This window comes from Chiloscyllium punctatum, chromosome 31 (genome assembly GCF_047496795.1).
Source record: "Chiloscyllium punctatum isolate Juve2018m chromosome 31, sChiPun1.3, whole genome shotgun sequence".
Lineage (NCBI taxonomy): Eukaryota > Metazoa > Chordata > Chondrichthyes > Orectolobiformes > Hemiscylliidae > Chiloscyllium > Chiloscyllium punctatum.
In genome coordinates this window covers 77,428,972-77,445,144 of record NC_092769.1, presented here as the reverse complement: position 1 = coordinate 77,445,144, position 16,173 = coordinate 77,428,972, and the positions used below count along the sequence as shown (strand labels likewise).

At 56.2% G+C, this 16,173-nt stretch overlaps 1 protein-coding gene and 1 long non-coding RNA gene across 3 annotated transcripts in view; both read left to right on the top strand.

Moving 5' to 3' along the window:
- Positions 1-141: 141 nt before the first annotated feature.
- Positions 142-8,101, top strand: LOC140457138 (uncharacterized). The gene is made up of 3 exons (XR_011953323.1): positions 142-312; positions 4,011-4,097; positions 6,326-8,101. It is a non-coding gene; the product is annotated as an uncharacterized lncRNA (long non-coding RNA).
- A 2,346-nt stretch (positions 8,102-10,447) lies between these two features.
- LOC140457137 (phospholipase A and acyltransferase 3-like) overlaps positions 10,448-16,173 on the top strand; it is a 50,491-nt gene continuing 44,765 nt past the window's right edge. The window contains exons 1-2 of one of the 2 annotated variants that reach the window (XM_072551173.1): positions 10,448-10,654; positions 15,795-15,900. In XM_072551173.1, the coding sequence (XP_072407274.1) occupies positions 15,886-15,900 (15 nt within the window). In that variant the 5' untranslated portion in view covers positions 10,448-10,654; positions 15,795-15,885. Of the gene's footprint in view, positions 10,655-10,817; positions 11,093-15,794; positions 15,901-16,173 lie in introns of those variants that run through there. The other variant, XM_072551174.1, reaches the window with a different exon arrangement.

The following is a 16,173-nucleotide window of genomic DNA, read 5'->3' as shown; positions in this document are numbered from 1 at the left end:
TATTGGCGAAACATTTGATCTGGGTCACGTCAGTGACCGGATTCTCCAGGTCCGGTGACCTTGGCACAGAGGATGCACCACATCGGCACACATCCCCAAGCGGTGGTCGGGGTTGGGGGGTTGTGTGGTGAAGGGTATCTGCAAACAGACTCCTGAGTGGCCCTGTCCCTGCCACAGGTCCAGGGGATCGGACCGGTGTTTAAGCTGACCCTGAACGTACAGAACACGTCGGCCACCAGACCAGTGATCAACCTGCACATCAGCTTCCTGTTCGATGAGAACCTCTACTCCATCAAGAGAGCGTTCTTTAAGGTACTGAGAAACCGCTCGCACGGCAGGGTCCCAGGCTGGGTGGGGCTGGAGGCTGCAAACTGGTCTGGTTTGATCAATCATAGGATCTCTGCGGCATGGAGGCAGGCCATTCGGTCCATCGAGTCCAACACCCCCAAACCTGTTCATCCCTGGGCACTATGGGGCAAGTTAGCAAGGCCAACCCACCCTAACCTGCACATCCCTGGGCACTATGGGACAATTTCCCATGGCCAACCCACCCTAACCTGCACATCCCTGGACACTATGGGACAATTCCCCACGGCCAATCCACCCTAACCTGTACATCCCTGGGCACTATGAGACAATTTCCCATGGTCAATCCACCCTAACCTGCACATCCCTGGACACTATGGGACAATTCCCCACGGCCAATCCACCCTAACCTGCACATCCCTGGGCACTATGGGATAATTTCCCACGGCCAATCCACCCTAACCTGCACATCCCTGGACACTATGGGACAATTTCCCACGGCCAATCCACCCTAATCTGCACATCCCTGGGCACTGTGGGACAATTTCCCACGGCCAATCCACCCTAACCTGCACATCCCTGGGCACTATGGGATAATTTCCCACGGCCAATCCACCCTAACCTGCACATCCCTGGACACTATGGGACAATTTCCCACGGCCAATCCACCCTAATCTGCACATCCCTGGGCACTGTGGGACAATTTCCCACGGCCAATCCACCCTAACCTGCACATCTTTTGACTGTGGAAGGAAACTGGAGCACCCAGAGTAAACCCACACTGACCCGGGGGAGGGTGTGGAGAATGTGCCAACCCCACACAGACAGTCCCCTGAAGGTGGTGTTGAACCTGGGTCCCCGGTGAGCTACAGTGTCAAGGCCTGAGTGAAATGTCTCCCTGCTTCCACGTCCCCACCACGGCCCTCCTGTCTCCTGCTGGTTGTGCAGCGTGTGCGTTCTGATCACCCTGCTGTCACCGGTGTGGCCGATCGGTCTGTCAGAGAGCGACAACTTTGCCTGAAAGCCAGCGAATTGCCGGCCTTTCATTGACTCGATACTGCCCAAGTGCAGAAGGGGGAAGAGGGCGGACAGTGTTGGGAGTTGGGTGTGGGCTGGAAGCAGGCCCAGGTCATGAGTAACAGTCCCTGCTGACACTTGTCATTCTGTGTGAGAGAGGGAGCTGACCTTGGTCACACGCTGTTCAACTTTCACTTCCGAATGTGGGTGACCGCACCGCTCCCCTCCCCCTGCCCCGACCACCTGTGACGGGCTGCAAGTGCGTGATCTTTCCAGGAATACCGTCTCCAGACAACTGGGAAGTGGGGAGCCACAGGCCGGGTCACAAGAGCATCAGCAGCAGACCACACACTGCAGCAACTGACCTCACCGCTCAGCTGGGTTGCACACAGGCAGGAGGTTTGGCACACGCCCCTCCACTCCTCCTCCTCCCCCCCCACCCCCGACAGTGCGGCACTCCCTCAGCACTGACCCTCCGACAGTGCCCACTCCCTCAGCACTGACCCTCCGACAGTGCGGCACTCCCTCAGCACTGACCCTCCGACAGTGCGGCACTCCCTCAGCACTGACCCTCCGACAGTGCCCACTCCCTCAGCACTGACCCTCCGACAGTGCGGCACTCCCTCAGCACTGACCCTCCGACAGTGCGGCACTCCCTCAGCACTGACCCTCCGACAGTGCGGCACTCCCTCAGCACTGACCCTCCGACAGTGCCCACTCCCTCAGCACTGACCCTCCGACAGTGCGGCACTCCCTCAGCACTGACCCTCTGACAGTGCGGCACTCCCTCAGCACTGACCCTCTGACAGTGCGGCACTCCCTCAGCACTGACACTCCGACAGTGCCCACTCCCTCAGCACTGACCCTCCGACAGTGCGGCACTCCCTCAGCACTGACCCTCCGACAGTGCCCACTCCCTCAGCACTGACCCTCCGACAGTGCGGCACTCCCTCAGCACTGACCCTCTGACAGTGCGGCACTCCCTCAGCACTGACACTCCGACAGTGCCCACTCCCTCAGCACTGACCCTCTGACAGTGCGGCACTCCCTCAGCACTGACCCTCTGACAGTGCGGCACTCCCTCAGCACTGACCCTCTGACAGTGCCCACTCCCTCAGCACTGACCCTCCGACAATGCGGCACTCCCTCAGCAGTGACCCTCTGACAGTGCCCGCTCTCTCAGCACTGACCCTCCAACAATGCGGCACTCCCTCAAGCACTGATCCTCCGACAGTGTGGCACTCCCTCAGCACTGACCCTCCCACAGTGCAGCACTCCCTCAGCACTGACCCTCCCACAGTGCAGCACTCCCTCAGCACTGACCCTCCAACTGTGTGACACTCTCTCAGCACTGACCCTCCGATAGTGCAGCACTCCCTCAGCACTGACCCTCCAACTGTGTGACACTCCCTCAGCCCAGACCCTCCCACAGTGCAGCACTCCCTCAGCACTGACCCTCCCACAGTGCAGCACTCCCTCAGCACTGACCCTCCCACAGTGCAGCACTCCCTCAGCACTGACCCTCCGACAGTGCGGCACTCCCTCAGCACTGACCCTCCCACAGTGCAGCACTCCCTCAGCACTGACCCTCCCACAGTGCAGTGTTCCCTCAGCACTGACCCTCCAACTGTGTGACACTCCCTCAGCACTGACCCTCCAACTGTGTGACACTCCCTCAGCACTGACCCTCCGACAGTGCCCACTCCCTCAGTGCTGACCCTCTGACAGTGTGGCACTCCCTCAGCACTGACCCTCCGACAGTGCCCACTCCCTCAGCGCTGACCCTCTGACAGTGCGGCACTACCTCAGCACTGACCCTCCAACAGTGCGGCACTCTCTCAGCACTGACCCTCCCACAGTGCAGCACTCCCTCAGCACTGACCCTCCCACAGTGCAGCACTCCCTCAGCACTGACCCTCCCACAGTGCAGCACTCCCTCAGCACTGACCCTCCAACTGTGTGACACTCCCTAAGCACTGACCCTCCGACAGTGCAGCACTCCCTCAGCACTGACCCTCCAACTGTGTGACACTCCCTCAGCACTGACCCTCCGACAGTACCCACTCCCTCAGTGCTGACCCTCCGACAGTGCGGCACTCCCTCAGCCCTGACCCTCCGACAGTGCAGCACTCCCTCAGCACTGACCCTCCAACTGTGTGACACTCCCTCAGCACTGACCCTCCAACTGTGTGACACTCCCTCAGCACTGACCCTCCGACAGTACCCACTCCCTCAGTGCTGACCCTCCGACAGTGCGGCACTCCCTCAGCCCTGACCCTCCGACAGTGCGGCACACCCTCAGCCCTGACCCTCCGACAGTGCGGCACACCCTCAGCCCTGACCCTCCCACAGTGCGGCACACCCTCAGCACTGAACCTCCGACAGTGCGGCACACCCTCAGCACTGAACCTCCGACAGTGTGGCACACCCTCAGCACTGACCCTCCGACAGTGTGGCACACCCTCAGCACTGACCCTCTGACAATGCCCTCTCCCTCAGCGCTGACCTTCCGACAGTGCCCTGTCCCTCAGTATTGCCCATTGCTGTGAGCTGTGTTGGATGATACTGTGCTGGGATAAGCAGCTGTGTGGGGGTCGCTGTAGAGGGAAGGAGTGGACACTCTGGGAGACGGTGATCATCTGATCAAACTGACCGGCTCCTGTCTGTCTGTGTGTGTAATGTTGTAGGTGCCAATGCTGCTACCCGGGCTGACATATCCCATTGTCACCTTCGTGCAGAGTCTGAGTGACAGGGGAGCCTCTGACACCATCAAGGTAAGGTCACCTGGATCACCGAGATAGTGAGGGGCTGGAGGGAGTGACAGAGATAGGGAGGGGGGTAGGGGCTGGAGGGGGTGACAGAGATAGGGAGGGGGCGTAGGGGCTGGAGGGGGTTACAGAGATAGGGAGGGGGGGTAGGGGCTGGAGGGGGTGACAGAGATAGGGAGGGGGCGTAGGGGCTGGAGGGGGTTACAGAGATAGGGAGGGGGGTAGGGGCTGGAGGGGGTGACAGAGATAGGGAGGGGGCGTAGGGGCTGGAGGGGGTTACAGAGATAGGGAGGGGGGTAGGGGCTGGAGGGGGTGACAGAGATAGGGAGGGGGTGTAGGGGCCGGAGGGGGTGACAGAGATAGGGAGGGGGTGTAGGGGCCGGAGGGGGTTACAGAGATAGGGAGGGGGGTAGGGGCTGGAGGGGGGTTACAGAGATAGGGAGGGGGCGTAGGGGCTGGAGGGGGTTACAGAGATAGGGAGGGGGTGTAGGGGCTGGAGGGGGTAACAGAGATAGGGAGGGGGGTAGGGGCTGGAGGGGGTGACAGAGATAGGGAGGGGGTGTAGGGGCCGGAGGGGGTGACAGAGATAGGGAGGGGGCGTAGGGGCTGGAGGGGTTACAGAGATAGGGAGGGGGTGTACGGGCCGGAGGGGGTTACAGAGATAGGGAGGGGGTGTAGGGGCTGGAGGGGGTGACAGAGATAGGGAGGGGGCGTAGGGGCTGGAGGGGGTGACAGAGATAGGGAGGGGGTGTAGGGGCTGGAGGGTGTTACAGAGGAAGGGAGGGGGTGTAGGGGCTGGAGGGGGTGACAGAGATAGTGAGGGGGCGTAGGGGCCGGAGGGGGTTACAGAGATAGGGAGGGGGTGTCGGGGCCGGAGGGGGTTACAGAGATAGGGAGGGGGCGTAGGGGCTGGAGGGAGTGACAGAGATAGGGAGGGGTCGTAGGGGCCGGAGGGGGTTACAGAGATAGGGAGGGGGTGTAGGGGCTGGAGGGAGTGACAGAGATAGGGAGGGGGCGTAGGGGCCAGAGGGGGTTACAGAGATAGGGAGGGGGTGTAGGGGCTGGAGGGGGTTACAGAGATAGGGAGGGGGCGTAGGGGCTGGAGGTAGTGACAGAGATAGGGAGGGGGCGTAGGGGCCGGAGGGGGTTACAGACATAGGGAGGGGGTGTAGGGGCTGGAGGGAGTGACAGAGATAGGGAGGGGGTGTAGGGGCTGGAGGGGGTTACAGAGATAGGGAGGGGGTGTAGGGGCTGAAGGGAGTGACAGAGATAGGGAGGGGGTGTAGGGGCTGGAGGGGGTTACAGAGATAGGGAGGGGGTGTAGGGGCTGGAGGGGGGTTACAGAGATAGGGAGGGGGCATAGGGGCCGGAGGGGGTGACAGAGAAAGGGAGGGGGTGACAGAGATAGGGAGGGGCGTAGGGGCTGGAGGGGGTTACAGAGATAGGGAGGGGATATAGGGGCTGGAGGGGGTTACAGAGATAGGGAGGGGGTGTAGGGGCTGGAGGGAGTGACAGAGATAGGGAGGGGCGTAGGGGCTGGAGGGGGTTACAGAGATAGGGACGGGGGTGTAGGGACTGGAGGGGGGTTACAGAGATAGGAAGGGGGTGACAGAGATAGGGAGGGGGTGTAGGGGCTGGAGGGGGTGACAGAGATAGGGAGGGGGTGATGGGGCTGGAGGGGGTGACAGAGATAGGGACGGGGGTGTAGGGACTGGAGGGGGGTTACAGAGATAGGAAGGGGGTGTAGGGGCTGGAGGGGGTTACAGAGATAGGGAGGGGGTGTAGGGGCTGGAGGGGGTTACAGAGATAGGGAGGGGGTGTAGGGGCCAGAGGGGGTTACAGAGATAGGGACGGGGGTGTAGGGACTGGAGGGGGGTTACAGAGATAGGAAGGGGGTGTAGGGGCTGGAGGGGGTTACAGAGATAGGGAGGGGGTGTAGGGGCTGGACGGGGTTACAGAGATAGGGAGCGGGTGTAGGGGCTGGACGGGGTTACAGAGATAGGGAGGGGGTGTAGGGGCTGGACGGGGGTTACAGAGATAGGGAGGGGGTGTAGGGGGGTGACAGAGATAGGGAGGGGGTGTAGGGGCTGGAGGGGGTGACAGAGATAGGGAGGGGGTGTAGGGGCTTTTCCCTGTGGGGTTGTGGTTTTGGGCGATGTTTGTGGGGTTATGTTGGGGGGGGGTGCAGGGACCTGTAGCAGCTGATACCTGTCAGTGTTATCTCTCCATTATAGGTGTTTGTTCTGGCCATGGGTCAGTCTGCTCCCATCCTGACTGCCCACATCCACATGCCAGTCAGTGAGGGCCCGGTCCTGGCATGAGGCTCCAACCCTTGACCCCAGGGGGTAGACCACGCCTGGCCTGATAGGAGTAGCTCTCGTACCCCCGTACTCTCACCCATTGCTCCCGACGGAAGCGATCCCACATTCCACCGGCCGGAGATTTCATCCGCCTTCATCATCATCAGTCACAGGATGGAAGGAAGATCACACAACCCTTATTCAGAACCACTGTCCGAGGGTCACCGCTGAGGGAGGGGGCACTGTCCGAGGGTCACCGCTGAGGGAGGGGGCACTGTCCGAGGGTCAGCACTGAGGGAGGGGGCACCGTCCAAGGGTCACCGCTGAGGGAGGGGGCACTGTCAGAGGGTCAGCACTGACGGAGTGGGCACTGTCCGAGGGTCAGCGCTGAGGGTGTGGGCACTGTCCGAGGGTCAGCACTGAGGGAGGGGGCACTGTCCGAGGGTCAGCACTGAGGGAGGGGGCACTGTCCAAGGGTCACTACTAAGGGAGGAGCCAATGTCAGAGGGTCAGCACTGACGGAGTGGGCACTGTCCGAGGGTCAGCGCTGAGGGTGTGGGCACTGTCCGAGGGTCACGCTGAGGGCGCGGACACTGTCCGAGGGTCAGTGCTGAGGGAGTGGGCACTGTTGAAGGGTCAGTGCTGAGGTAGTGGGCACTGTTGAAGGGTCAGCGCTGAGGGAGTGGACACTGTCGGAGGGTCAGCACTGCGGGAGCGGGCACTGTCCGAGGGTCAGCGCTGAGGGAGCGGGCACTGTCCGAGAGTCAGTGTTGAGGGAGCGGGCACTGTCAGAGGGTCAGCGCTGAGGGAGCGGGCACTGTCCGAGAGTCAGTGCTGAGGGAGTGGGCACTGACGGAGGGTCAGTGCTGAAGGAGTGGGCACTGTTGAAGGGTCAGTGCTGAGGGAGTGGGCACTGTCGGAGGGTCAGTGCTGAGGGAGTGGGCACTGTCGGAGGGTCAGTGCTGAGGGAGCGGACACTGTCGGAGGGTCAGTGCTGAGGGAGCGGGCACTGTCGGAGGGTCAGCGCTGAGGGAGCGGACACTGTCGGAGGGTCAGCGCTGAGGGAGCGGGCACTGTCCGAGGGTCACCGCTGAGGGAGGGGGCACTGTCGGAGGGTCAGTGCTGAGGGAGGGGGCACTGTCTGAGGGTCAGCGCTGACCGGGAGGATGTGTGGGGTCTTGCTCTGTGTAAATCAAGTGCTCATTTCCCCTGTTCGAACACGGAGCAGACTTTGATGAAGAAGTTGTTTATTGGCTGTGACAGTTGGAGATGGTGAACGGTGCTGGGGGTGTGTCTGTGTGTATATGTGTGTCTGTGTGTATATGTGTGTCTGTGTGTATATGTGTGTCTGTGTATATGTGTGTCTGTGTATATGTGTGTCTGTGTATATGTGTGTCTGTGTATATATGTCTGTGTGTCTATGTGTGTGTATGGGTATGTGTGTCTGTGTGTGTGTGTGGTGTGTCTGTGTCTGTGTGTGTGTGTGTGTGTGTGAGTGTGTGTATCTGTGTGGGTGTGGGTATGTGTGTATGTATCTGTGTGTGTCAGCTGCTGGAGTGAGAGCTCACTGTGAGACTGACTCCCTTCACCCTCCTGACTGTGTGGTCCCTCCCTCAGCTCAGTGTCATGTTCACATCTGTAACATAGAGAACGCAGTGCTTGTTTACGGAATGTACTGGAATCGGGAATAAACCTGATGGATGGAGTGAATGTGTGCCAGCTCCTGCTTTGTCCTGTCACACCCTCCAGCCTCCTCCCTGGCAGCTCCTGTATTCAGTGCCCATTGAATCTCAAACACACACACAGTGGGAGAAGATGGTGTTATCACTGGACAGTTAATACAGAGACCCAGCCGGGGAGCTGCCTTGGAGTCCCAGCACAGCGTGGAATTTCAATTTAGTTTAAAAAATGAAAAAACTCTGTTTGAGAGTCTGATGGTGACCAGGAGTCCACTGATAATTGTTGGAAAAACCTTCTGTCACTTCAGGGATGGACACTACCATCCTTACCCGGTCTGGGTCTACACGTGACTCCAGACCCACAGCGATGGGGTTGACTCTGAACTACCCTCTGGGTAATTCGGGATGGGGCTTAGCCAGAGACACCCCCTTCCTGTGACCAGTCTCACCACCCAGCGACCAAAACACTGGCTCTCCTTCGGTTTTCAACGCGGTGAATAGGAGGAGGCCGTTCAGCCTCCATCCTCCTCCAGCCTGTCCCACTATTCAGTTCCCATCCCAGCTGACCTGTGTTAGCACCTAATGTGTCCCCTCACCTTTAACCCAACCCCTCCACCCCAAACCATCCAATCAAACACAGTCAGTCCCAGTGTTGAGAAGTCACCACCCCCCCCCCCCCCCCCCCCCCCCCCCCACAGCCTGGCCTGTGGGAGGGTATGTCCCACATCCTATTGTCCCACTTGGTGGGAGGAACAGGGCTTTCACGCAACCACCTTCGCCCACCCTCAATCCGAATGTTCCACATCCCCTCCCCTACCAGGGTTTACTCCCTGTCAATCCCATCGAATCCTTCCTTCACGGTTAACACCCTCAATTAGACAGCCCCACAAAGGAGCCGATATACTCCTCGCGTTGTACATCTCGGGGTCTGCACTCGTCCCCAGTCAATCCCAGACTCCCCACAGTGCCTGGATCCAATATCCTGGTGTTGAGGGAGTGGGCACTGTCGGAGGGTCAGTGCTGAGGCAGTGGGCACTGTCGGAGGGTCAGTGCTGAGGGAGCGGGCACTGTCAGAGGGTCAGTGCTGAGGGAGCGGGCACGTCGGAGGGTCAGTGCTGGGGGAGTGAGCACTGTCGGAGGGTCAGTGCTGAGGGAGCGGGGCACTGTCGGAGGGTCAGTGCTGAGGGAGCGGGCACTGTCGGAGCGTCAGTGCTGAGGGAGCGGGCACTGTCGGAGGGTCAGTGCTGAGGGAGCGGGCACTGTCGGAGGGTCAGTGCTGGGGGAGTGGGCACTGTCGGAGGGTCAGTGCTGAGGGAGCGGGCACTGTCGGAGGGTCAGTGCTGAGGGAGTGGGCACTGTTAGAGGGTCAGTGCTGAGGGAGCGGGCACTGTCGGAGGGTCAGTGCTGAGGGAGCGGGCACTGTCGGAGGGTCAGTGCTGAGGGAGTGGGCACTGTCAGAGGGTCAGTGCTGAGGGAGTGGGCACTGTCGGAGGGTCAGTGCTGAGGGAGGGGGCACTGTCGGAGGGTCAGTGCTGAGGCAGTGGGCACTGTCGGAGGGTCAGTGCTGAGGGAGTGGGCACTGTCGGAGGGTCAGCGCTGAGGGAGTGAGCACTGTCGGAGGGTCAGTGCTGAGGGAGCGGGCACTGTCGGAGGGTCAGTGCTGAGGCAGTGGGCACTGTCGGAGGGTCAGTGCTGAGGGAGTGGGCCCTGTCGGAGGGTCAGCGCTGAGGGAGTGAGCACTGTCGGAGGGTCAGTGCTGAGGGAGCGGGCACTGTTGGAGGGTCAGTGCTGAGGGAGCGGGCACTGTGGGAGGGTCAGTGCTGAGGGAGCGGGCACTGTGGGAGGGTCAGTGCTGAGGGAGCGGGCACTGTGGGAGGGTCAGTGCTGAGGGAGCGGGCACTGTGGGAGGGTCAGTGCTGAGGGAGCGGGTACTGTCGGAGGGTCAGTGCTGAGGGAGCGGGCACTGTCGGACGGTCAGTGCTGAGGGAGCGGGCACTGTCGGAGGGTCAGTGCTGAGGGAGCGGGCACTGTCGGAGGGTCAGTGCTGAGGGAGCGGGCACTGTCGGAGGGTCAGTGCTGGGGGAGTGGGCACTGTCGGAGGGTCAGTGCCCAGGGATTGATTGGCGTGATTAATCGTCCTGTCGTAGGTCTGTGGCTGTACTGGGGTCAGTCCGAGTGAGGCTGGGAGGGAAGGGGTTAACAGAGTTGATTCTGAGTGTGATAAAGGTTTCCTTAGCAACTAGCCCAGACCAGTCGGTGAGCTCACTGACTGTCAGATAAAGTTATTCAGAAATAACCCCACGTGCCAACACAGTCAGTGCCTCGGAACAGCTTCGCTTGTGCCCGACCAGGCTGGTGGGGGATGGGGTGGGGGGGGGTGGGGCGGGGAGGTGAGGAGTGTGAGTGAGACGCACACACCATGGTTTCACTGGCTGTCAAAGACCTTTCACTTTCACTGTTGAGTCATTGTGGAATTTCGAAAGGTTTGTCGAGACTCCCACTCTGAGCAGCTGTCACACTCGGTCCGACTGAGGGACATTATCCCGTTGTCCCCCCATCCTTCAGCAGCCCAACCCCTCCTGAGGTGAGTGCAACGCTCTCTGACCCTACTATTTACACCCCCCTGCTAACGCCTTTACCCCCAGCCTCAGCTCCTGTCCCCCTCCTCCACACCCACCTGGAGACACAACCACCCAGCTGTCTGACTGACTGTGGAGGGAGGCGGGTGGGGGGGGGGTGTTACGGGTGAAGGTGCCCTTGCTGTTGTGGACAACAATCCAGGTCTCCCGACAAGTTTAAAAGTTTCAGGCTCTGTCTCGGAAACTTGGAAAGCCGTTCCCTTTTCTCTCCCGGTGGGCAGGAGGGAGAGAGAGAGAGAGAAACTGATTTGTGTCAGATGGTGACCATCCAGTAACACGACAAGGAAAACTCGACTCTCAGCAGGAACACAGGAAGTAACTTCTCTTCGGACCCGTTCAGAACAACAGCTTCAGCTCTGTGCTTCACAGACAGGGCTGTGTGGGTTTGTACATTAACACAGGATTAGACTCAGGGCTGTGTGAGTGTGTACATTAACACAGGATTAGACTCAGGGATGTGTGAGTGTGTACATTAACACAGGATTAGACTCAGGGATGTGTGAGTGTGTACATTAACACAGGATTAGACTCAGGGATGTGTGAGTGTGTACATTAACACAGGATTAGACTCAGGGCTGTGTGAGTGTGTACATTAACACAGGATTAGACTCAGGGCTGTGTGAGTGTGTAAATTGACACGGGATTAGACTCAGACAGGGCTGTGTGAGTGTGTACGTTGACATGGGATTAGACTCAGACTGGGCTGTGAGAGTGTGTACATTAACACAGGATTAGACTCACAGAAAGAGCTGTGTGAGTGTGTAAATTGACACAAGATTTGACTCTCAGAAAGGGCTGTGTGAGTGTGTAAATTGACACGATTAGACTCTCAGGGCTGTGTGAGTGTGTAAATTGACACAGGATTAGACTCTCAGGGCTGTGTGAGTGTGTAAATTGACACGGGGTTAGATCAAAGACAGGGCTGTGTGAGTGTGTAACTTGACATGGGATTAGACTGAGACAGGGCTGTGTGTGTAAATTGACACAGGATTAGACTCAGGGCTGTGTGAGTGTGTACATTAACACAGGATTAGACTCGGGGCTGTGTGAGTGTGTACATTAACACAGGATTAGACTCGGGGCTGTGTGAGTTTGTACATTAACACAGGATTAGACTCAGGGCTGTGTGAGTGTGTAAATTGACACAGGATTAGACTCAGGGCTGTGTGAGTGTGTACATTAACACAGGATTAGACTCAGGGCTGTGTGAGTGTGTAAATTGACACAGAATTAGACTCAGGGCTGTGTGAGTGTGTACATTAACACAGGATTAGACTCAGGGCTGTGTGAGTGTGTACATTAACACAGGATTAGACTCAGGGCTGTGTGAGTGTGTACATTAACACAGGATTAGACTCAGGGCTGTGTGAGTGTGTACATTAACACAGGATTAGATTCAGGGCTGTGTGAGTGTGTAAATTGACACAGGATTAGACTCAGGGCTGTGTGAGTGTGTACATTAACAGGATTAGACTCGGGGCTGTGTGAGTGTGTACATTAACACAGGATTAGACTCGGGGCTGTGTGAGTGTGTACATTAACACAGGATTAGACTCAGGGCTGTGTGAGTGTGTACATTAACACAGGATTAGATTCAGGGCTGTGTGAGTGTGTAAATTGACACAGGATTAGACTCAGGGCTGTGTGAGTGTGTACATTAACAGGATTAGACTCAGGGCTGTGTGAGTGTTTAAATTGACAGGATTAGACTCAGGGCTGTGTGAGTGTGTACATTAACACAGGATTAGACTCAGGGCTGTATGAGTGTGTACATTAACACAGGATTAGATTCAGGGCTGTGTGAGTGTGTAAATTGACACAGGATTAGACTCAGGGCTGTGTGAGTGTGTACATTAACAGGATTAGACTCAGGGCTGTGTGAGTGTTTAAATTGACAGGATTAGACTCAGGGCTGTGTGAGTGTGTACATTAACACAGGATTAGACTCAGACAGGGCTGTGTGAGTGTGTACATTAACACAGGATTAGACTCAGACAGGGCTGTGTGAGTGTGTACATTAACACAGGATTAGACTCAGGGCTGTGTGAGTGTGTACATTAACACAGGATTAGACTCAGGGCTGTGTGAGTGTGTACATTAACACAGGATTAGACTCAGGGCTGTGTGAGTGTGTACATTAACACAGGATTAGACTCAGGGCTGTGTGAGTGTATACATTAACACAGGATTAGACTCAGACAAGGCTGTGAGAGTGTGTAAATTGACACGGGATTAGACTCAGACAGGGCTGTGAGAGTGTGTAAATTGACATGGGATTAGACTCAGACAGGGCTGTGTGAGTGTGTATGTTGACACAGGATTAGACTCACAGGGCTGTGTGAGTGTGTAAATTGACACGGGGTTAGAGTCAAAGACAGGGCTGTGTGAGTGTGTAACTTGACATGGGATTAGACTGAGACAGGGCTGTGTGTGTAAATTGACACAGGATTAGACTCAGGGCTGTGTGCATGTGTAAATTGACAAGGGATTAGACTCACAGACAGGGCTGTGTGAGTGTGTAAATTGACAAGGGATTAGACACACTGACAGGGCTGTGTGAGTGTGTAAATTGACAGGATTAGACTCACAGACGGCTGTGTGAGTGTGTAAATTGACACAGGATTAGACTCTCAGGGCTGTGTGAGTGTGTAAATTGACAAGGGATTAGACTCACAGACAGGGCTGTGAGAGTGTGTAAATTGACAGGATTAGACTCACAGACAGCTGTGTGAGTATGTAAATTGACACAGGATTAGACTCTCAGACAGGGCTGTGTGAGTGTGTAAATTAACACTGGATTAGTCTCAGACAGGGCTGTGTGAGTGTGTACATTGACACAGGATTAGACAGACAGGGCTGTGTGAGTGTGTAAATTGACACAGGATTAGACTCAGGGCTGTGTGAGTGTGTACATTAACAGGATTAGACTCAGGGCTGTGTGAGTGTTTAAATTGACAGGATTAGACTCAGGGCTGTGTGAGTGTGTACATTAACACAGGATTAGACTCGGGGATGTGTGAGTGTGTACATTAACACAGGATTAGACTCAGACAGGGCTGTGAGAGTGTGTAAATTGACACGGGATTAGACTCAGACAGGTCTGTGAGAGTGTGTAAATTGACACGGGTTTAGACTCTCAGGGCTGTGTGAGTGTGTAACTTGACATGGGATTAGACTGAGACAGGGCTGTGTGTGTAAATTGACACAGGATTAGACTCAGGGCTGTGTGCATGTGTAAATTGACAAGGGATTAGACTCACAGACAGGGCTGTGTGAGTGTGTAAATTGACAAGGGATTAGACACACTGACAGGGCTGTGTGAGTGTGTAAATTGACAAGGGATTAGACTCACAGACAGGGCTGTGTGAGTGTGTAAATTGACAAGGGTTTAGACTCACAGACAGGGCTGTGTGAGTGTGTAAATTGACAGGATTAGACTCACAGACGGCTGTGTGAGTGTGTAAATTGACACAGGATTAGACTCTCAGGGCTGTGTGAGTGTGTAAGTTGACAAGGGATTAGACTCACAGACAGGGCTGTGAGAGTGTGTAAATTGACAGGATTAGACTCACAGACAGCTGTGTGAGTATGTAAATTGACACAGGATTAGACTCTCAGACAGGGCTGTGTGAGTGTGTAAATTAACACTGGATTAGTCTCAGACAGGGCTGTGTGAGTGTGTACATTGACACAGGATTAGACAGACAGGGCTGTGTGAGTGTGTAAATTGACAGGATTAGACTCTCAGACAGCTGTGTGAGTATGTAAATTGACACAGGATTAGACTCTCAGACAGGGCTGTGTGAGTGTGTAAATTAACACTGGATTAGTCTCAGACAGGGCTGTGTGAGTGTGTACATTGACACAGGATTAGACAGACAGGGCTGTGTGAGTGTTTAAATTGACAGGATTAGACTCAGGGCTGTGTGAGTGTGTACATTAACACAGGATTAGACTCAGGGCTGTGTGAGTGTGTACATTAACACAGGATTAGACTCGGGGATGTGTGAGTGTGTACATTAACACAGGATTAGACTCAGACAGGGCTGTGAGAGTGTGTAAATTGACACGGGATTAGACTCAGACAGGGCTGTGAGAGTGTGTAAATTGACACGGGATTAGACTCAGACAGGGCTGTGTGAGTGTGTATGTTGACACAGGATTAGACTCACAGGGCTGTGTGTGTGTAAATTGACACGGGGTTAGAGTCAAAGACAGGGCTGTGTGAGTGTGTAACTTGACATGGGATTAGACTGAGACAGGGCTGTGTGTGTAAATTGACACAGGATTAGACTCAGGGCTGTGTGCATGTGTAAATTGACAAGGGATTAGACTCACAGACATGGCTGTGTGAGTGTGTAAATCGACAAGGGATTAGACTCACAGACAGGGCTGTGTGAGTGTGTAAATTGACAAGGGATTAGACTCTCAGACAGGGCTGTGAGTGTGTAAATTGACAGGATTAGACTCACAGACGGCTGTGAGAGTGTGTAAATTGACACAGGATTAGACTCTCAGGGCTGTGTGAGTGTGTAAATTGACAAAGGATTAGACTCACAGACAGGGCTGTGAGAGTGTGTAAATTGACAGGATTAGACTCTCAGACAGGGCTGTGTGAGTGTGTAAATTAACACTGGATTAGTCTCAGACAGGGCTGTGTGAGTGTGTACATTGACACAGGATTAGACAGACAGGGCTGTGTGAGTGTGTAAATTGACACGGCATTAGACTGAGACAGGGCTGTGAGAGTGTGTAAATTAACACTGGATTAGACTCAGACAGGGCTGTGTGAGTGTGTCAATTGACACAGGATTAGATTCAGGGCTGTGTGAGTGTGTCAATTGACACAGGATTAGATTCAGGACTGTGTGAGTGTGTAAATTGACACAGCATTAGACTCACAGACAGGGCTGTGTAAGTGTAAATTGACACGAGATTAAATGCCTGATCTTTTTCTCCCCCATCTCTAATCACCCTCCCCTTTCCCCAGGGGTTCCCTCCCCTCCCCTCCCCCTCCCCTGGGGTCTGGGGATCTGGAAGGTGTCTCTCTGAGGTACGTGTGAACGATGTGGTGTGTATTTACAGGTTTCTCTCCGGTGACTGTACACGTCCCCACCCCACCCTGCTCTGCTGCTGCTCACCGTGACGTACATGACCATCCCTCGGAGATTACAGAATGGCCTCAACAAGTGTGAGTTCACCTTTAAATCCCCTCTCCCAGGCCACTCTGCCCTTCCATCCGGAACTGGTCCAGGCACAGCTCCTCCTCCACAGACAGGGGGCGCACACGTGGGCGAGGGGAGAGGCGGAGGGACACGGGGAGAGTGAGGGAAAGGGTGAGCGTGAGGGAGGGAGAGAAGGGAAGTGGATGAGGGAGGGACGCAGAGGGGAGCGCGAGGGAGGGAGGGAGGGACATGGGGGTGAGAGAGAGAGGAGGGTGAGGGAGGGAGAGAGGGGAAGGGAC